This window comes from Beta vulgaris, chromosome 1 (assembly GCF_026745355.1).
Source record: "Beta vulgaris subsp. vulgaris cultivar EL10 chromosome 1, EL10.2, whole genome shotgun sequence".
Taxonomy (NCBI): Eukaryota; Viridiplantae; Streptophyta; class Magnoliopsida; order Caryophyllales; family Amaranthaceae; genus Beta; species Beta vulgaris.
In genome coordinates, this window is record NC_079202.1 from 56,423,351 (window position 1) to 56,441,950 (window position 18,600).

General features: G+C 34.7%; 1 protein-coding gene across 1 annotated transcript; it reads right to left on the reverse strand.

Annotated features, from left to right (window-relative positions):
- Positions 1-531: 531 nt before the first annotated feature.
- On the reverse strand, positions 532-5,500 carry LOC104889474 (alcohol acyltransferase 9). The gene is made up of 2 exons (XM_010674703.4): positions 4,771-5,500; positions 532-1,641 (listed from the first exon to the last, which is right to left on the reverse strand). Exons 1-2 carry the CDS (start codon positions 5,242-5,244, stop codon positions 706-708), a joined length of 1,410 nt encoding a protein of 469 aa, XP_010673005.2. The 5' UTR covers positions 5,245-5,500; the 3' UTR covers positions 532-705.
- Between the last annotated feature and the right edge of the window lie 13,100 nt (positions 5,501-18,600).

Sequence of the window (18,600 nt, forward strand, 5' to 3'; positions counted from 1 at the left end):
ATTTTTTTCAAGTGATAAAAGTTGTGACAAATGATATATGTGATTCAATCTTTTCAGATTGCCACTTTTTTTTTTTTTGACCTCCCACATATTGAGAGAAAGTTGTAACAACACAGTACAAAAAAGAAAAAAAAGATCATCATGCTAAATTTACTTTCATATACAATCATGATAACTAGCTTATCTGTGACAAAGATATCGAATTTACTCCTTGTATCTTAAAAAAAAATACAATTATGCAACCTTGTTATTGTCTTTATATAATTAATAATACAAGGTTAGAGGAGGAAATTTAACATGCAATAAGAGGGAGAAAATTTAACATGCAAGGATGAAGAAGGGTGCAAGATACAATCTTATTATGTTATCATGATCTATGTTACTCCGACACCTTCAGTTATCTCAAAAACCAGGTATCGTATCGTGTCGTGTCCGACACAACACTTCACTTGTATACTTCATTTTAAACTTTAAACTAAAAACTTGTCTTTTTCTACAAATTGTCGAGTCGGACTCTTAAACACCCGTATTCGAGTAGATATTCAATAATCAGTGTCTGAGCAACATAGATCATGATAGATTCTAGCATGAGACTCAACACCTAATCTAATAATTGAAGTCATCTATCTTAAAAGTTTGTAGAATACTCATCAGAATCATCATCCATACATAAAATCACCACTGCTTCACCATACACATCCCATGTTACACAAGTATCATTCTTTCTTGGTTATGATATCCATTTATTTGGATATTTTGGTCACAATCCAAATACTGAGTCATGTAAAACTCAAACTTTTCGGCCATATTCTGAGGCAATGATACCAAAACTCTCACAGACTCAGGATCATTAACTACAGGAAGAAATAAGCAGTATATGTCACTAGCTACAGGACCCATTTGCAGCGGTTTTCCTGAGCCAAAATCTACATCTTCTAAACCAAATCTAGACCATTGAGAAATTACCAATGTTGCAGAAAGATCTGTTCTTACCTTTTTATCCTCCAACAAATCTATCATGGATCTTATATAATCATCATTCAAGCAAGATTTAGCTTGTTGCACCAACTTAACACCATGACATAAGTTTTTTGTGACCAAATCTTTTACACTTGTTTCAGCACATCCAAGCACAAATCCATTCCCATAATACCCTTGTGGTAATTGTGGTTCAATTCTTTTCCTAATGTTAACAGAGAAAAGAAGCTTAACATTAATCAAATGTAATAAGTTTAATGATCTAACCCAAGCTTGCCATGTGTGAGATGCAAGAACTTCAAATGTGGTACATTTTTGAGATGGAACAATTTTCTTTTTTAGGTTAAGGATTTGAGAGGGATTAAATGTTATAGATGTAGCAATAAGAGGTTGAGATTGTAGAAATTTATTGAGGGCAAAATGGGAATTTTCTCCTATTTGTGGGATAAAGTTGGTAAATACAGGATGAGTAAAGGTAACTTGTGGTGGGATTCTGGGTTTCAACACGTATCGGCTATGAAATGGCTGGATTGGTAAATCAGAATTGGGATTGGTAGTGATGTGGGCCCATGCATTTAGAAACTGTGATGTGCCAATGCCATCACATAGGCAATGATTGATGGCTGTGCACAAGATCATTCCACCACACCTGAGGTTAGTTACCTGCATTATAGAATTATTTGGTTAATAACTCCGTTCTATAATACTCGCAGGTGAAACATACGAATTGAGCATAAGATTTAATAAATATTATTTTTAAAAGCCAAAAAGTTAATAATTTATAAATACCCTTTACATTATAAGGAGGAGAGAGAAAAGCAGACCATACAAATTTGTAATGGGTACTCTTGTCATTTTGTCACTTTCTTTTTTCTATTTAAGATATGTTTCACTTACTTTGAAATGTTCTAAAATAGAACGGAGAAAGTATTAAATATCAGACAATTTTTGTTGACATCGATAAAACGTGCAAAGTAAACAAAACCAAAATTAGAGTAGACCCTAAGGGAAGGAAGTTGAGCCTTCCTGCCGTAGGTGGTGAGATCATGAGCCTATTGAACTTGCGAGTGCAACTTGGTAGTACGACACCACGAAACGACTTACCAACGGGGAGACAATTTCTTTGATAGTGGAATAATTTGATAAATTAAAAGGAAATTTAATGGTTTTTGTGACACATCAAGAGAACGAGAGATGGATCCAAGATTTTAGGTGTATTTCATTCAACTTCTTTTTTCTAAACTTACATAAATGTTTTTGAACTTTGCTTAATCTTTTAAAAAAATTCTAATTTTTTTAAAAAAACTTTTAGAACTTTTGAAATACTATTGACTTTTTCCCCTGTATTATTATGAAATTCTTAACTATTACTCCTTAACTTTTCTTAATCATTATGATAATAAGTAAAAGTAAATTGAACCGAATAAATCCTCTACAAATCTGAAATCTAAACGTCTGTTATTGATATTTTATTCGATAAATCAATGTAAATGTCGATAATCACATATCTAGAGGAAAGATAGAAAAAACAAAAATTTCACCTACTATATATATAGGATACAACCAAGATAGGGAAAACAACATCAAAGAAGCTAGAGATGCTAAATCCAAAATAGCAAATTCTGCACATGAATTGTAGGGTCATCCATGGCTTTTATGTCATTTTCTTGAATAAAGCTAAAATTATTAAAGGAAAGTTTTTTTCTTCTTCTTTCTTTATATATTTGGATATAAAAGAGCCAAAAAGAAGTAGCTAAGGGGGACAAGGAGAGTAAAAGAAGCAGAAGGACACGCCACAAATTGCGAGTTCATCCCATCTTTCAAACAATTTCTTTACTTCAATTCTCCCAATCAAAAAGTTTATCATTGTTCTCGTTTATTTGCATCACTTTTCCAACAGCAAGTAAATTTTGACCATAACACTTTTATAACTATTTACTTGTCTAAATATTTTATTAAATTCTAACCATATGATTAGTCAAAAGTTTGTCTCTTTGTCAATGAATTTTTCAGTTTGTCTAGTGATGATTGACATATGTGCTACGTTCACATCTAAAATTTGCTTTTGTCAAAGAAAAAAAAGAAAAGTCAAACTCGAACTCTTCTTTACTACAATTCTACAAACAATGATCTTATATGAGTATGGAGTATAGTATATATGTTAAATTTCATGCATGTGTATATTTCATGGAAGAATAGCTTAACATAATGGCTTAGTTCAAGTCACATTTTAAAAAGATTAGATAACTTCATGTAAAGGCTTTTAAATTTTCATCTTTCGAGAATTTAAGAGTAATACGTAATGTCCATAAGTTATAACAACAAATAAATATGAATAATTCAAACTTTACGCTCAATGAAAAACTATATTTTACGAAACAACTCTTATACGAAACATATGTATATAGTAACTTATTGTACGTGTACAAGTTATCCTTCAAAACGTAATAAATTACACCATAATAATTAAAAAATTAGTCATCATAACGTGTAATAAGTTACTATTGTGAGTTCGCCTCATATAATCAATAATTTTTCTATTACAAACATATTATTGTGCTTGTGAGAGTAGAGACATTAATATCATTTAATGGTTTCAAAACCAAAAAAAAAATGAAAATGTGGGGGGAGAATATAAGCATGTGATATTTTGACGTTTGAGCGTTGCAAGTTGACAGAAGGAACATGCAGATATATAAATTAGCGAATAAGAAAAATCAGAGACAAAATAAAAAGTTGCTTTCAGCATATTTTTGTGTCTGCTCTTTGGTGGGTTGGTTGGAGGAAAACACTAGCTCCCAACTCCTGAAAGCCAACCTATCCTTTACTAAGTACGTTGTCATCATCCAATGACCAATATGGGATGATGAGGATAAGAAGTTTCAACATTATTACCTTAAAATGGAGAAAATATCTCAAATTTTATTTTGCATATTACATAGAACAAAACATGATTATTTGTTATATATAATTAATAGGAGTAGCATAAGTTATTTTTTTGTTTTTGTCTAAGATCATATAATAACATTTTTGAAAGGTAGTATCGTCGTTGTAAAGGTAAATTTAGCCTGGAAATTGACAATCGCCTTCATATTATTCTAGAAAAAACATGCATGCATTATCATTGCTGCAATTGCAAGATCAAATATTATTCTAGCTAAAACAACATTAATCACTTTATATTATTCACAGATACGTTTTTTTCGTTCAAATTAGTTTTAAGTAATCGTACAACTTTTAAGAAATATATTAACATTTAAGGAAATAATATAACAAGATCAATTCACTTTAAAATTTTCTTATAACATATAATAAAACAAAACAAAAGGTGATGTAGAGCATTTTTGTCACTATTTTCTAGTACTTATGACCCTACTCCTTTTTTAAAGTCTTTTTAATAAATTATTATAAGGGTTTTTTTAAAAAAAAAAATTGGCAACTAATAATATTTGCTTATCATTGCTCCTAGCTTCTCACTATTGAGCATTTGGCTTAATTGTATCTTTTTAAATGCTTATTTTAAAGTCAAGTTTCGAAAACTTAAATAGCTCTTTAATCTTTATGTTGTATAGGACAAAACATCAGTTATATACAAAATCTTATGTGATTTACATAAGACTAGTTTTAAAGTATATTTTTCGAATATCAACTTTCTATAATTCAAATTAAACCAGCTACTCGTAATAAGTAAACGTTGTATCAGTGTGCATTAAAGTCCGTGAACATGCCTTTAGGTTGAGAACTACAAAAACATGTAAAAAATATTTTGTTGTAGAGACAAGTAAAGCAAACCTGAACAACAAGAGGAGGAACATCCAAGAAGGTAAGAGCATCAACTGTGTAGAGTAATTTTCTCCAGGACTTGTTTGGCTTACCAGAAAACTCCAAAAATTCAGCAACAGTGTAATCAAGAAAAGCTTCAGCAAAAAAAGCACCTTCACCATTACAATCAACAACAAGCTTTTGATGATCATTATTATTATTATTATTTTCATGATTAACAACATCTTGAGCTCTTAATCTCCCAGCTAAAGGGTAGTATTCAGTAAGAAGTTTAGAAAGAGAAATCTTTAAACTTTCAACACAAACACTTTTCTCATACAAGAAAAGGTATTTAATGGAAAATCTAAGGAACTTTTGATCATCAAGATTAGAGAGATAAAGTGAATGTTTAGGAGTTGGAAGATTTGGGGTGATTAATAAGGGATTGTTTGGATAGTAACAACAATCTGGAATTTCTGGGGATTTCTTGTTGTCTGCTGTCATGGTTAGTTGATTTTATTTTGCACCTTATTTTTTGGGAGGAAATAAAGAAAATAAAAGAGGGAGAAGATTTGAAGAAGGTTGAGAGTTAGTTGAAAGAGATGGAGGAAGGTTAATTATTTGTAGAGGGAAATCTAGAGGTGGATATGCTCATGTCATGTACGATGAGATTCCACTTAATACTGTAAGAAGAAGGGGATAGAGACTAATGAGCACCTTGGGAGAAGGGTAGGGGTGATTTTTGCCACAAATTTTAAGTGGAGCATGGAGTTTTATGGACGTTTCTAATATGGTTTTTGTATGGAAATTTTATTTTTACTATTCTAAAAAGAAGAGTTGTACTAGTATATATCAGTAGTACTTTGGTACTATGGAGTATATATAATTGTATTCTCACTTATTGTATTGGTTTAGGTTTAGTCGCGATCTTATGGAAATGGTTAGAGATATGAGTGTACATGGTATGAAAGGTTATAAATTGAAAAGTGACGAGTTTAAAAAGATTAATTATTGGCTATGGGTTTTACTATGAATAGTCATTGGTGTTTCCTATTTTATTGTTTTGTATGAATTGCATTCATATATAGACTAGAACTCGTAAGGTTATAATTGGGAAGATGCCACATGTAAGATTGTTAAAGGTCGGAGATAATATATCTTATTCTATTTATTGATTTAATAAATATGTAATATAGTTACTTTGACTTTCTTTTAGGGTGGAGGAGAGGTTGGTGAGGTGGTGATTGTTCAATGTTGAATCTCTTATTTTACTATTATAGTGAGTTGTAACTGAAAGTGTTTGTTTGATTGATATAAACGTAGATAGATAGAAATAGATACTTGTAATAAGTGAAAAATCATAATTAATTGGCTTACAAAATATAGAGAGCGAGTTTTTGCTTTTTTTGGACATTTCGATAATTCATTGTGGGCCTAAAAACATGAAAAGTCTTTTGAATAGTCGAATTAATTAGACATTAGAACGTATATACTTGTGTCTAATATGTACTACGTACTAGAGTCTGAGTAACACATGCTTTAAAAGGCTTTACCAATCTAATGAATCAAATTTACCATTTGACGCTTTTCCTTATTAAATTGGTACTCTAAGCAATTCTTATACATGTGACATGCCAACACAATCATATTATAAGTTTTGAATCCACGACCTTAAAACAAATATTAGAGACAACTTATCTATAATTCTTTGCCATCTCAAAGTCCATGCAACACATTCGCCCATATCTAAAAACTAATTTGTTTCACATAAAGTGTATGTTCATCCAGAACACTTAGCTTATTTATATGGAGCCTTTCACAATCTTATAGTTCGTTCAACTGACGTAGAGGTAGGCAGGTAGCTACGAAAATCCTGTTGATACAGTCAACTAACAATAGTGACTTGAATGGTGCCTTGAAGGTGTTTGGTAGAATGCGTGAAGAAGGAATGACATAAGGCTGACTTTGAATGCATATATCTCTCAATATATAAATGGTTTTGATGTGATTCAAATTGGAGGTGATAGCTTGTTCCAATAGCTTTCCAACGATAGGTCATATACCCAATTCCGCTGAGAAACGAGAAAGTTATGACAGTTTTACGAAGAACTGACGAAACACAGGTCGGGCGTGCAAGCATTTCTGGAGAGCTGGGTTCTGCCCGGTCGGGCGGATTTCGCCCGGCCCTCCCGGGCGGGACGGCGCTTTATGCGGAAAATGCGGTTTTGGCCGTTGAGTATAAATAGGTTATGTATACCTAGGTTTTAAACGCCGGATTAGTCTCCATTCTCTCTGTAATCTGGTTTTCCTCACACAATAAAATATTCTCTCCCTCTGCCGTGGACGTAGCCAAATTGGTGAACCACGTAAATATGTTGTCTGTTTTTATCGTTTTTGTATTCCTAATTTGTTTCTCTCTCATGTCCGTTATAACAATTTTCTTGCTGGTTGCAAAAAACAAAAATAAAAAAGCAAGCCTACTTAGATAGAGATTAGAGAATTAAAAAATATAAAAATTTCTTTGATTAATAAGAGCGGCAGCTTTAATTAATTAAGAAAAATGTAATGTGAAAGAGTTAAGGTGGTCCAATTAAGGTGGTCTTCTAATTCTTGATTATGATGATGATGAACACTTTATGAACATGTTTGATTATTACATTTGCACTCTGGTAGATTATATTATCGTTAATTGTTGCTAATCCACGTGGGTTGATCATATTTTATAATCTTCTAATACGTGGAGGCCTAAATATTTATATATGTTATAGAGAATAAAACTCAATTTCTGACATGGACAGATTTCATTCAACAACAAAATCTAATAACATATCATGCCAAAGTCACGCGATGTATCACTCTTATCTAATCATAAGCCACATTGGTAGAGTTTATATATAATCATGATACTACTTGACATGGCTATAATTTTGCCTACCACATTCTATGTTTTTCTATTTTTCCTTTTTTAGTCTTATCTGTTTACAAGAAAATAATGGAATTTTCCAATTCTTTCAAGTAGTGGTTTCATTCAGGAATACAACAACAACGTTGAGACCTCAATAGAGTATTTTATTATTGGCGCATCAAACTCAGTTGCTTCTCCTCATTCGAGCCACTTTAGACTGTATTATGTTATGCGTGATCTGGTCTTAGTTGATATCTTTATTGGTCCATAATATCGCTGAAACATACTCAAACTCTCACTTAAGATAACTTGATTAATCGTCCAAAGAGGACAATATATATTTACCAGTGGGTTTTTACACACTTAGGGGTCTTACAGATGATATAAACCTAATCAAATGAGCCCGGCCCGTGGGCCCGACCCGATTTATTGCGGGTTTTGGGCAGATTTTTCTGGCTTTGCGCAAGTCAAAAATGACTTTTCAATCTATTTTTTGACTCGGCCAGATTTTGACCTGAAAAGCCCGCTCATTTTGACCCGAAATAGCGGGCTTTAAACACAAAATTTTGGCCAGAAATTTGGCCTGGCTCGACTAATGGACAAATTTTTAGGCGTGACCCGACCCGAACACGGCCCGGCCTAGCCAATGATCACCTCTAAGATGGTATTAGAGTTGGACCCATTCCGCTGTCCAATAGTGCCTATGGAACGTTGAGGATAGAGGTGGACATCTCAACCTAATAGATGCCTTTTGTGTAGAATTCGATCCTAAAGGGTGTTACAGTCGGTTATGCTCCAAATTAGATGTTATTTGCCAATCATATGACAATCAAACTTGCTACTTCGGAAGACTACTTGACATGGAAAACCCAATTCATGTGTATTCTCACATCATTTACTTAGTGTTGTAATTGACTCCACGATTATGATGCATTTTCGTCATTTTCTTGTTGAATAAGGTACTTTTTTCTCGTCCAAATCCAGATTTTAAGAGTATGTATCGATGCGGATGGATCAAAATTTTATTTCTTGGATTTATGCTACTTTTCTCGTGGTGTATTAACTGATGTGGATGATTTAAGTACTTCGTTTCAGGTTTTTAGAATTGGTTAAGACTAGATTTAGTAGGGTTAGATTAATGGATTTTAACTTTAAAGTGTCCACTGAAACCACTTACTTTAAGTTAAATTTAGTGCTACATATCTTATCTTATTGCATTTGTTTTTTTTGTTTTTTTTTTTGACATCGAGAAAACATACCATTTATAAAATTAAGAAATTTTTTGAAAAGAAGGCCGACGATTCACCCTACACCATCTTGCAAGATTATGCGCAGATGCCACCTACTGCCTATTTACCTTCATTATACGACAACAACAAAAACTTGTATCCAGGTTGCGGATGTGGGAGATTGTCCAGTAAACTGTAATATCTTTTGCCTTAGTACATTGCAATAATTGCACAAGTAGCGTTGAGTCTGTGTGAAGGGAGATATGTGACAAGCCTTCATTTTTCAACCAGCATAGCTAGACTACATGCCTTGACTTCAGTATGCAAAGCGGAGCGAGTGAGCATAGAGGAAAATGCCTTGCTGGCGAGGGATACTCGACCAAGGAGGGTAAGCATACTACGCTGCACCCCCATTTTTGTGTGCTTATCCCACGACCCATCAAGTTGAAAAGTAGTCATCAAATTCATGTAAAGGTGCTCCTATAGATACAACTTGGAATCTCGGAGGAGCATACAAGTCGGGAGTCCTACACAACGGAGTTGTAGCCACCTGAGTAAAAATAGTGTGTTGTTTGGCAGTTTCTTGTATGTTGATTTTGAGAGTTCGTACGGTTGTTCTCAGTTGTCGAACACTTGGTCATTTCGCCCAAAGGTCGCAGTGGTAGATCTTGATCAACAATTTAACAGGCACCGAGTTAATAAATTAAAAGTTTTAGTGTAAAATTTTAAATGATGAATAAAAACACTAATACAGATCAAAATATAAATATACTATTATTAATGGCTACAAAGAGCTTGTAGCTAATGTAGAGGTGATCATTTTGGCCCGGCCCGCAAGCCTGGCCCGTTTTGGGCAGATTTTTTCCCGGCCCGGCCCAAATTTTTTTTGGCTTTAGGCAAGCCAAAAACGACATTTTAGTCTATTTTTTGGCCCGGCCCGTTTTGGCCCGCAAAAGCCCACTAAATTAGTCCCGAAATAGCGGGCTTTGGGCACAAAAATTTGGCCCGAATTTAGGCTCGACCCGGCCAATGGGCAAAATTTTTTTGTCCGGCCCGACCCGGCCCATGATCACCTCTAAGCTAATGTAATAAATCAAAATCTCAAAGGTGCAATTTTCAAGAACTTGTTTCCATTTATTTACTTGACCATTATGAAATCTTCAAGTTCATTAGCAAGTAAATAAACTATTACAGTAAAAAAAAGCTAAATAAATTACCAAATTGCTTTCTTAAGTAAAAAAAAGAGATAAATTTGTATTTTATGATTGTTAGGAATGAGTTTGAGGAAATAAAAAGTACTATTATGGTTTAATAAAAAAAAAGGAAGTTTTTAAAGAAGAAGAATATAGAAGATAGTACAAGCAATGAATTTCTTTTTTCTAAATTAGGCGAATTGATATAAGTCAAAGATAAAGAGGAAGAAGAAGCAAAAAAAAAAAAAAAAAGAAGGAAAAGGAAAAAGAGAAGCATTTAAAATGAAGAAAAACAAAAAAGTACAAATGTTTTGATTGGTTCGAACTTGAAAACTTAAGCACTCAAACTTCCTTCTACACCTTGCTTTATTGCCACTGTGCCACAGTTTGTTTTGTGACATGAACTGCAGTTTGATTAATTTATCTTATATAACTATGGGGGGACAAGCCCTCCACCCGCCCCTTCTATAATCCGCTACTGCCAAAGGGTACCTACAAATTAAACTTCGAAAGGTGCTTACTATTGTAGTCCTCGTGAGTACAAAAAATTATTATCCATTCTTGTAGCCAGAACTCAAAAGGAAGAGGGTTTGTTTTAGATGGTTGATCGAACATCTAGCTGGCTTATGTTCCATGCCTCTGTAGCTAGTGGACATTTCCAAAAAAGATGTGGACAATCCTCAACTTCGTATAAGCAAATCGGGCAATCGTTACTAAGAGTAATCCCTCTTATGTAGAGGTTGTGTGTGGTAGCCAGACCATCATGACATAGCATCCATAGGAAAAGTTTTCATTTTGGCATGATGTTCAAACCCCAAAGTCGGCGAAAAAACTTCGTCAGTAGTGGATCTGTCATGCTGCAGATTTCATTTTGCTGTTGGAGTACTATATCATACCCTATTTTGGTTGAGTATTCCACTGATCTAGATACCCTCAACTTAAGGAACTTTGGAACTTTTATTGAATGCAACTGACCTTTTTGAAAACTCTTAAGATATAAACATAGAGAAATATGTTTTCAGTTGGTGGAATGCAATGAGGCAGACTTCTCTTTCTATATTGAAGTCTTCTCATGCCAGTTCCACTTGTTCATCCACTAAGTGTGAAGCAGTAACCCACATAGAATTAATTTTCCACGTTCACACTTCTTGAGGAACAAGCAAAGTAATGGACAATCCACTAACAGTACGTGGTTTTAAATAGTTGAGGAAATAAGGAATTTATTTAGGAAATCCATTTTTTATTTATCCAGTAACAAAAAAAGGATCTTTATTTAAAATAAAAACTATTTTATTTATCAACAATATTTCCTAAAAACTCTCAGTTAAATACTTTTTAAAACCACTGTTGCATTAATTAAATTCCATGTAGTCCCTTAGTACTAAGCAACGTAAATTACTTACATAAATCCTAAGTACATACTCTTGAACTTAGATTTCATGTCATCCCTTTAAATCTTCAACTCTGAAGATCCATACGTCCCATCTCGGGAACAACAGACAGTTTCTTGAAGGAACTGTAAAACACGAATGCATCCGTCAAGGAACAGCAGGTAGTTCCCGAGGAACTGTGAAACGCAAATACATCTGGGAAGGAATTGCAGATAGTTCTTTGAGGAACTGTGGATTGTTCCTTGAGGAACAATACAATAGACTTGTAGACAGTTCCTTGAGGAACAGTGAAACAAGAATGCATCCAGCTCAAGAACAGCAGACAATTCCTTGAGGAACTGTTGAACAAGAACTATAATCATGAATTATCACTTAGGAACTTCGTTCTTCTCTTGGAGTTCCAACTCAGGAACTTCACTTATTATCTTTATAAAGCACCATTATTAATCACTGAATCTTGCACACATAAAACTTATAAACCTTGTTAGTTATTACTTCAGTTTGTCATCATCAAAACCCATAGTAGCTCAACACTATGTTCTAAAACATTTGATATCTAATCGTTTTTATACTATTACTCCTCTTTAACCAATTTTTTTTTTTTTTTGTGAATTTCTATTAAAGGAAAAAAAATAGTCACGTGAGATCTCGACATCTAGTTCCAAAATATCAAATTTGTACAATTTTCACTTATAGAAAACTAGAGATATTAATTAATAGAGTTAAAAAATATTGGGAGAAATGTTTCAAATACTATAGAAAAGAGGAAGTATAAACCAAGAACATAAACAGATGTAGACTATCTAAATACTTGCATACTGTGCTAGGGCTTTCAGTGATTGAGCCATTGATCTAAATAATTTGTCATACACCATATGGCAAAGTTACGAAACTTTAAAGTAAATATCGATCATTGCTATTCATCACTATTAGAGGGCGTTTGGTTGGGGGTATTGTGGAAAGGGTAAGGGAATCAAGAGACTTGATTCTCTTACTTGTTGTTTGTTTGCTTAAATCAATGAAACCCTTTACCCTCTCCTTACCCCCAAAGTCCTCTACTTTCATTCCCCTACCCCCCTAAGGGTTTCACTTACCCTTTCTTTGACTTATTATTAACCTTCTCTTTGACCACCCCAACCACCCATTGACCCAACCATTCAACCACACCCGACCACCCAACCACCACCATCTGCACACCCTACCACCGCAACCCGTCCCCTCCACCGCAACCAGCCAGCCGCTGGAAACACCCTAATCATCCAACACCTAAACGACGCAGGGGAGGGGAGAGAGAGAAGGCGGTGCTGTAGGGGAGGGAGGGGGAGACCGCGACGGCGCAGGGGGAGGGAAGGAGAGACCGCGACGCCGCGACGCTGCACGGGGAGGGAAAGAGAGACCGCGACGGTGAGGGAGGGGAGAACGCGACGGTGAGGGAGGGGAGAACGCGACGATGATGGAGGGGAGAATGCGACGCGCAGGGTAGGGGGACGACGTGACGGCGCAGGGGAGGGGGGAACCGTCGCGGGAAGGGGAAGACCGGGGGGCCGACGAGGTGGTGTTACTGGGGTAGGGAGAGGCGGCGTGGAGAATAGTAACAGAGGGAGGAGTGGTGGTGCTAGGGTGGAAGAAGGGTAAGAGGAGGAAGAAAGAGGAAGAAAGAGAATTAACATTATCTTAACCAAACACCACTCTAAATCTAAGGGTTTTCTTTTCCTTTCCTCTCCTCTCCCTTTCTTGATTCCATTCCCTTTACCCCGTTGCAACCAAACGCCCCCTTAGTATGCTTAAAGGTCCTAAGCCATGAACTTGTTGTGTGACAATTGTATCATAAGATATTAATGGCGATCAGTGCTCATGATTCTCTCTCTGCGTTGCTTGTAACTATTCTCTCTTTCGCCTCAAGCGTGCTTTCTTCAGGCGACTAATCGACATCGCCGAAACCACAATAGTTACAGTGATCCAAAATATTAATGATGTTAATTCACATAATCACTAATCAAAATCCATAGAGTATTTCTATGAAAAAAACATTAGTAGAATAAATGCTATTTGCTGCGGTTAAAAAGTGCAGTATTGCCGCGGTTTTGGGGGCGCAGCAATTAAGAGGGCAGCAATAGTATTAACTATATTGCTGCGGTTTTAAACCGCAGCAATATTTGGAGATATTGCTGCGGTTTTTAAACCAAACCCGCAGCGATATTTATTTTTTTTAATGTTAAAAACGTACACATATTGCTGCGGTTTTGAGCCAAAACCGCAGCAATATGTGCACTTGTTAAAAAAAAAATTTTTTTTTTAAAATTAAAAGCTTCAGTATTAAGAGTACTTAAAATGTAATAAAAATTAAAGATGACTAAAACAGATCAATCAGCAAAAATACAACATAAATATAACCTAAATAACTCATTCAAGGAATGTCACCAACAGATATATTTCAATTTTAAATAACAATATTATACAGGAATTCAAAAATAAATAAAAACAGAAGTTTAGATTTAAATCGAAATAAAACTAAAAATGAAGAAAATAAAAAATACAGGAATTTAGATCTAAAGGAAAAAAAGAAATAAAAAACTACAAAAAGAATTCGGAGATCCGGAGTGTTCGTTTGACAAAAAAACTCGAGAGCCGCCAATTATTTTCTTCGTCTGGAAGGAGATCCGGAGGTTTTGACGAACTTCAGCACACCGGCGGTTTTGATGAACTTCAGCAGTTTAGCCTCGACGAAAAACTCTCAGAGGCTCGACGAGAAACTCTCAGAGGCTCGACGAACTTCAGCACACCGACGGTTTTGATGAGATGAAACGCACACCGGCGGTTTTGACGAACTTCAGCAGCTTAGACTCGACGGTTTCAGAGAAAGTGGAAGGAGATCGTGCGGTTTTGACGAACTTCAGCAGTTTTGACGAAGGGGAAGGAGGATATTGCGAAGACGGAGAGTCGTGCCGGGCGGTCGCCGGCCGTCGTTGAATACGAAAGGTTCTTGCTAGTCGGCCGTGGTAGAAGATTGTGGTTGAAGAAATGCGAGAGGATGAGAGATAGGGACGAAAGGTGGTATGGTGATTGGTGAAGAACGCTGAGGATGAGAGGAGAGAGAGGAGAGAGGAAGGAGAGAGGCGCTGAAGGCGTGAGTGAGATATGGGTGAAAAAACCCTAACTTAAACCTGCCACGCCTTATATATTTTTTTAAAGTATTTTTAATGATATTGCTGCGGTTTTTGTCAAGAACCGCAACAATATATTAAAATATTATTTTTTTATATATTGCTGCGGTTTTTTGTCACAAACCGCAGCAATATTTTTGGTGAAATAGTCAACTTTTTTCAAAATTTTTTTTGTTGACACAATATTGCTGCGGTTTTTGGCCGAAACCGCAGCAATATCCTTATTTCTTTTTTTATATTTTCTTTTTACGTTATATATTGCTGTGTATGGGTAAAACCGCAGCAATACTACCGCAGCAAATAGCAATTATTCTACTAGTGAAAAGAACCAAAATTAATGGCAATTTATCGAAAAACTTTGTGTGTGATCTTAGGAGTTGTCATGTATCAGATTAATTTAATACTGACTAAGACCTTAAAGTGAATATTGCTATTCCTTCCTATACACAAAATAGAATAATAATCTCGACGCATAAGATCGATGTTGCAGTAGGTTATATACAAATGAAGCTTTATTTACTTTAACTACTTTCTATAAAGATTTTGTCTACCAAGTAAGTGTTGGCCCAGTGGTAATGTGACTGGCTTTGGTAGGACGGACCCGTGTTTGAATCTCCGCAACACCCTTGGGAGAGGAATGGAACCTAACTACCCCGAACTTGGCCTCGATCCGGATATCACCCGAAGGGTGAACCGGGTGCAAACACCAAAAAAAAAAAGAAAAAGATTATGTTTCATTTCTAAACAGAAATATATTTGACGATTTCATCCCCAAAAAAGGAAAAAAACCCTCGTAATGTAGACAGAGTTCGATCGTCATGTTTTGGGTATTATTCCTATCAGATTTTACCAAATAAGATAGACGACATTCATATTGACCAATAATTAGTAGGCATGTTGGCTAGTGTCCTATGGGTTGCATCTTTCTCAAAATAGACTTCTACTCAATCCATCGATAAGAAAATCCAGGCCACAGAATCCTATATATATACTATCTATGTTTTTTTTTACTTGTTATATTTTCATTTATTTGCTACTTTTTTATTTGGTAACCTGTCATGGCCCATCAAAATATACTAGTAGTATAATTTTTCAACGCATTTTGCATACTAGTAAAATCGAAATTATAGGTGTGGCCGCATGCACGACACCTTTTCAGCCCGTCAACTCATTTTCAGATGGTCATATCTCACTCGTTTCTCACCGGAATCAAGCTTTTGACCAGGTGTTGGAAAGCTATTGAGACAATTTCATCTACAACTTGAATCTTCCCAAAATATTAAGTGTGATGTGAGATATGACCTTTTGAAATTGACTCTTGTGCATAAACCTTTATGAACAAATGAAATTACTTTTATGAACGAATGAAGTTACTTATATGAATACATGGTTGCTCTTACCAATAAAAATGTGTTACTCTTATATACAAATGTGGTTACTTTTAATACAAATATGGTTATGCGTATGAAGAAATGAGGTTACTCATAGGAATAAATGGGGTTACTTTTGTGAACAGTACGTGAGGTTACTCGTATGATTAAATGAGTTCACTCTATGAACGAATGAGGTTACTTGTATGAATAAACGAAGTTACTAGTATGAATAAATGAGGTTAGCCATATAAGATTTTAAGGTTACTCATATTAATAAATAGAGTTACTTGTGTGAATAAATGAGTTTACTAGTATGAAATAATGAGGTTACCGATATGGATAAGTAAGGTTACTCATATGATTAATAGAGGTTACTCATAGGAACAATTAAGGTTACTTATGTGAACAAAATGAGGTTACTCATATGATTTAATGGGGTTACTGCCTTATTGGTATGAATAAATGGGGTTACCCCTATGAGTTACTCGTATTAATAAATACGGTTACTTATGTGAATAAATGAAGTTATTAGTATGAATAAATGTGGTTATCGATATGAACAAGTAAGGTTACTCATATATCTAATATAAGTTACTCATAGGAACAATTAAGGTTACTCATATGAATAGATGATGTTACTAATATATGGTATGGTATGAATAAATAAGGTTACTGATATGAACAAATAAGGTTATTGATATGAACAAATTAAGTTACTTTAATCTTACAAAGTTACCTATCAAATGATGTTTCATATTTGTCCTGGTCAGACTAGTTTCCACATCCTACTACTTCAAATCCCCTCTTCCTCACAACTAATCCATGTTGTTTTGACGAAAGAAAAGCCTATCTATGGCTGCATCACATCATTCATTTCTTCAAAAGGATTAAAATGATACTAAGAAGATGGGTCATATCACCCGCTAACGGCTAACCTAAATAAATTCATCTTTTATTTCTTCTTACTCTCAAATCTGTTATTTCAGAGAGAAATTTTCTGATACTTTTTTGGGGGGTTGCAAAATGTATCAGAGGAGAGAGAAAAGGGAGTAGTCATGGCGTGGACCAGGGGCGGCTTTTAGCATGTTCAATATGTTTCATGGAACAGGGCCCCTTAATTGTGGGGGCCTCAAAATAGAGAAAGTTCAAGTAGTAAAAAGAAAAAGTTTATCTACTTATTTGGACTATTTTTTTTTCATTATATGATTGTGTGAAGTATGGATGAGCTATTACATTATTGAATTCTTCAAATACGAGATCGCACAGGGCCTCTATATAGTTCGACACGGGTCTGGCGTGGACTTTGTGTGAGAGGCAGGTTTGTGTTAGTGGTAATTCGATTCTAGTAACAGTGAAAGACGTGTGTTATTATTTGTTGGGATCATTATTTCAAATTGAACCGGGTCGGCCACACGCGAAATTTTCGATGTGACCGGCCGTATATAAGAAATTGTGATAATTTTTTAGTTTTTTCATCTTCTTATATATGACTTTTTCAAATATTTGTTATTTTCTTAGAAAGTTATTAATCTCGTAACACCTTTCTCATCTCCTAATTTTCTGTTTTGAAACAATATAGCAAATAATTAAAAGTGAATGGATTATAATGTACAAGTATTGAGAATGAATTGTGTTAACCTGGATAGGCTAACCCTGACATGATATATATATGAGAGTATATTACATATCTAATACTAAAAGAATTTCTTTATTTCTATCTAGTGTACATACAATATTACACTAATACTAGTAATACACCCTCAATCTGTACAGGGTGAAACAACAGATAGATTGGAACAAATCAATAGATAGACCTTTAGTAAAAATATTAGCAACATGTGACTGAATAGGAAAATGACGAATCATAAGACCTCATTTGGCAACCATTTCACGAACAAAATGATGATCAACATCATTATGTTTAGTTCGATTATGATGAATTTGATTAGCAGTGAAATAAGTAGCAGAAACATTATCACAATACAAGATCACAGGTCGTCGAAGAAAATAGTCAAGGTCAGCAAGAAGTTTTCATAGCCAAATAGTCTCTGCAGCAGTATATGCAACAATCCTATATTTAGTTTCAGTGGAGGATTTGGGAACAGTGGCATGGGTTGCTTTTTCGAGCGTCGAAAAATCAATTTTTTTTCTAGAGAAGACAGCATAACCTGTAATAGAATGGTGAGTATTAGCCCGTTCTATCTGGTGTACCTACACTATTACACTAATATAAAGAATGTCAAAGTCACTAGCAGCCGCCTTTCAAATCCAAGAGATGCATGCTCAAAGATTACGTTCATAAAAGAGAAAAATTACTATTTAGTATATATTATCTCTGTGTTTATATATAATCACTTATTCACTTGAAATCGAAAGCAACATTATATATTTACTACTCCATTTTCCTATCAAATAAATCCGAGTGTCCAATTATTTTGGATGATGCTAATTATGGAATCATTCCTATATTTTACTCTTTTACCAAGTCAAAATAAGGCAGCATATATGCATTATATTTGTTATACTTTTGGCCTGAAAAGGAAAATCGGTTGGAATCTAATTCGACAACAATTGATTCAAATAGAAATTCAACAATTCTGCTGGG

Coding starts and splice junctions, on each gene's coding strand:
- LOC104889474 (XM_010674703.4), bottom strand. CDS start 5,244: ATGACAGCAGACAACAAGAAATCCCCAGAAATTCCAGATTGTTGTTAC. Junction 1,642..4,770: donor TTCCTCCTCTTGTTGTTCAG/GTTTGCTTTACT, acceptor TCTATAATGCAG/GTAACTAACCTCAGGTGTGG.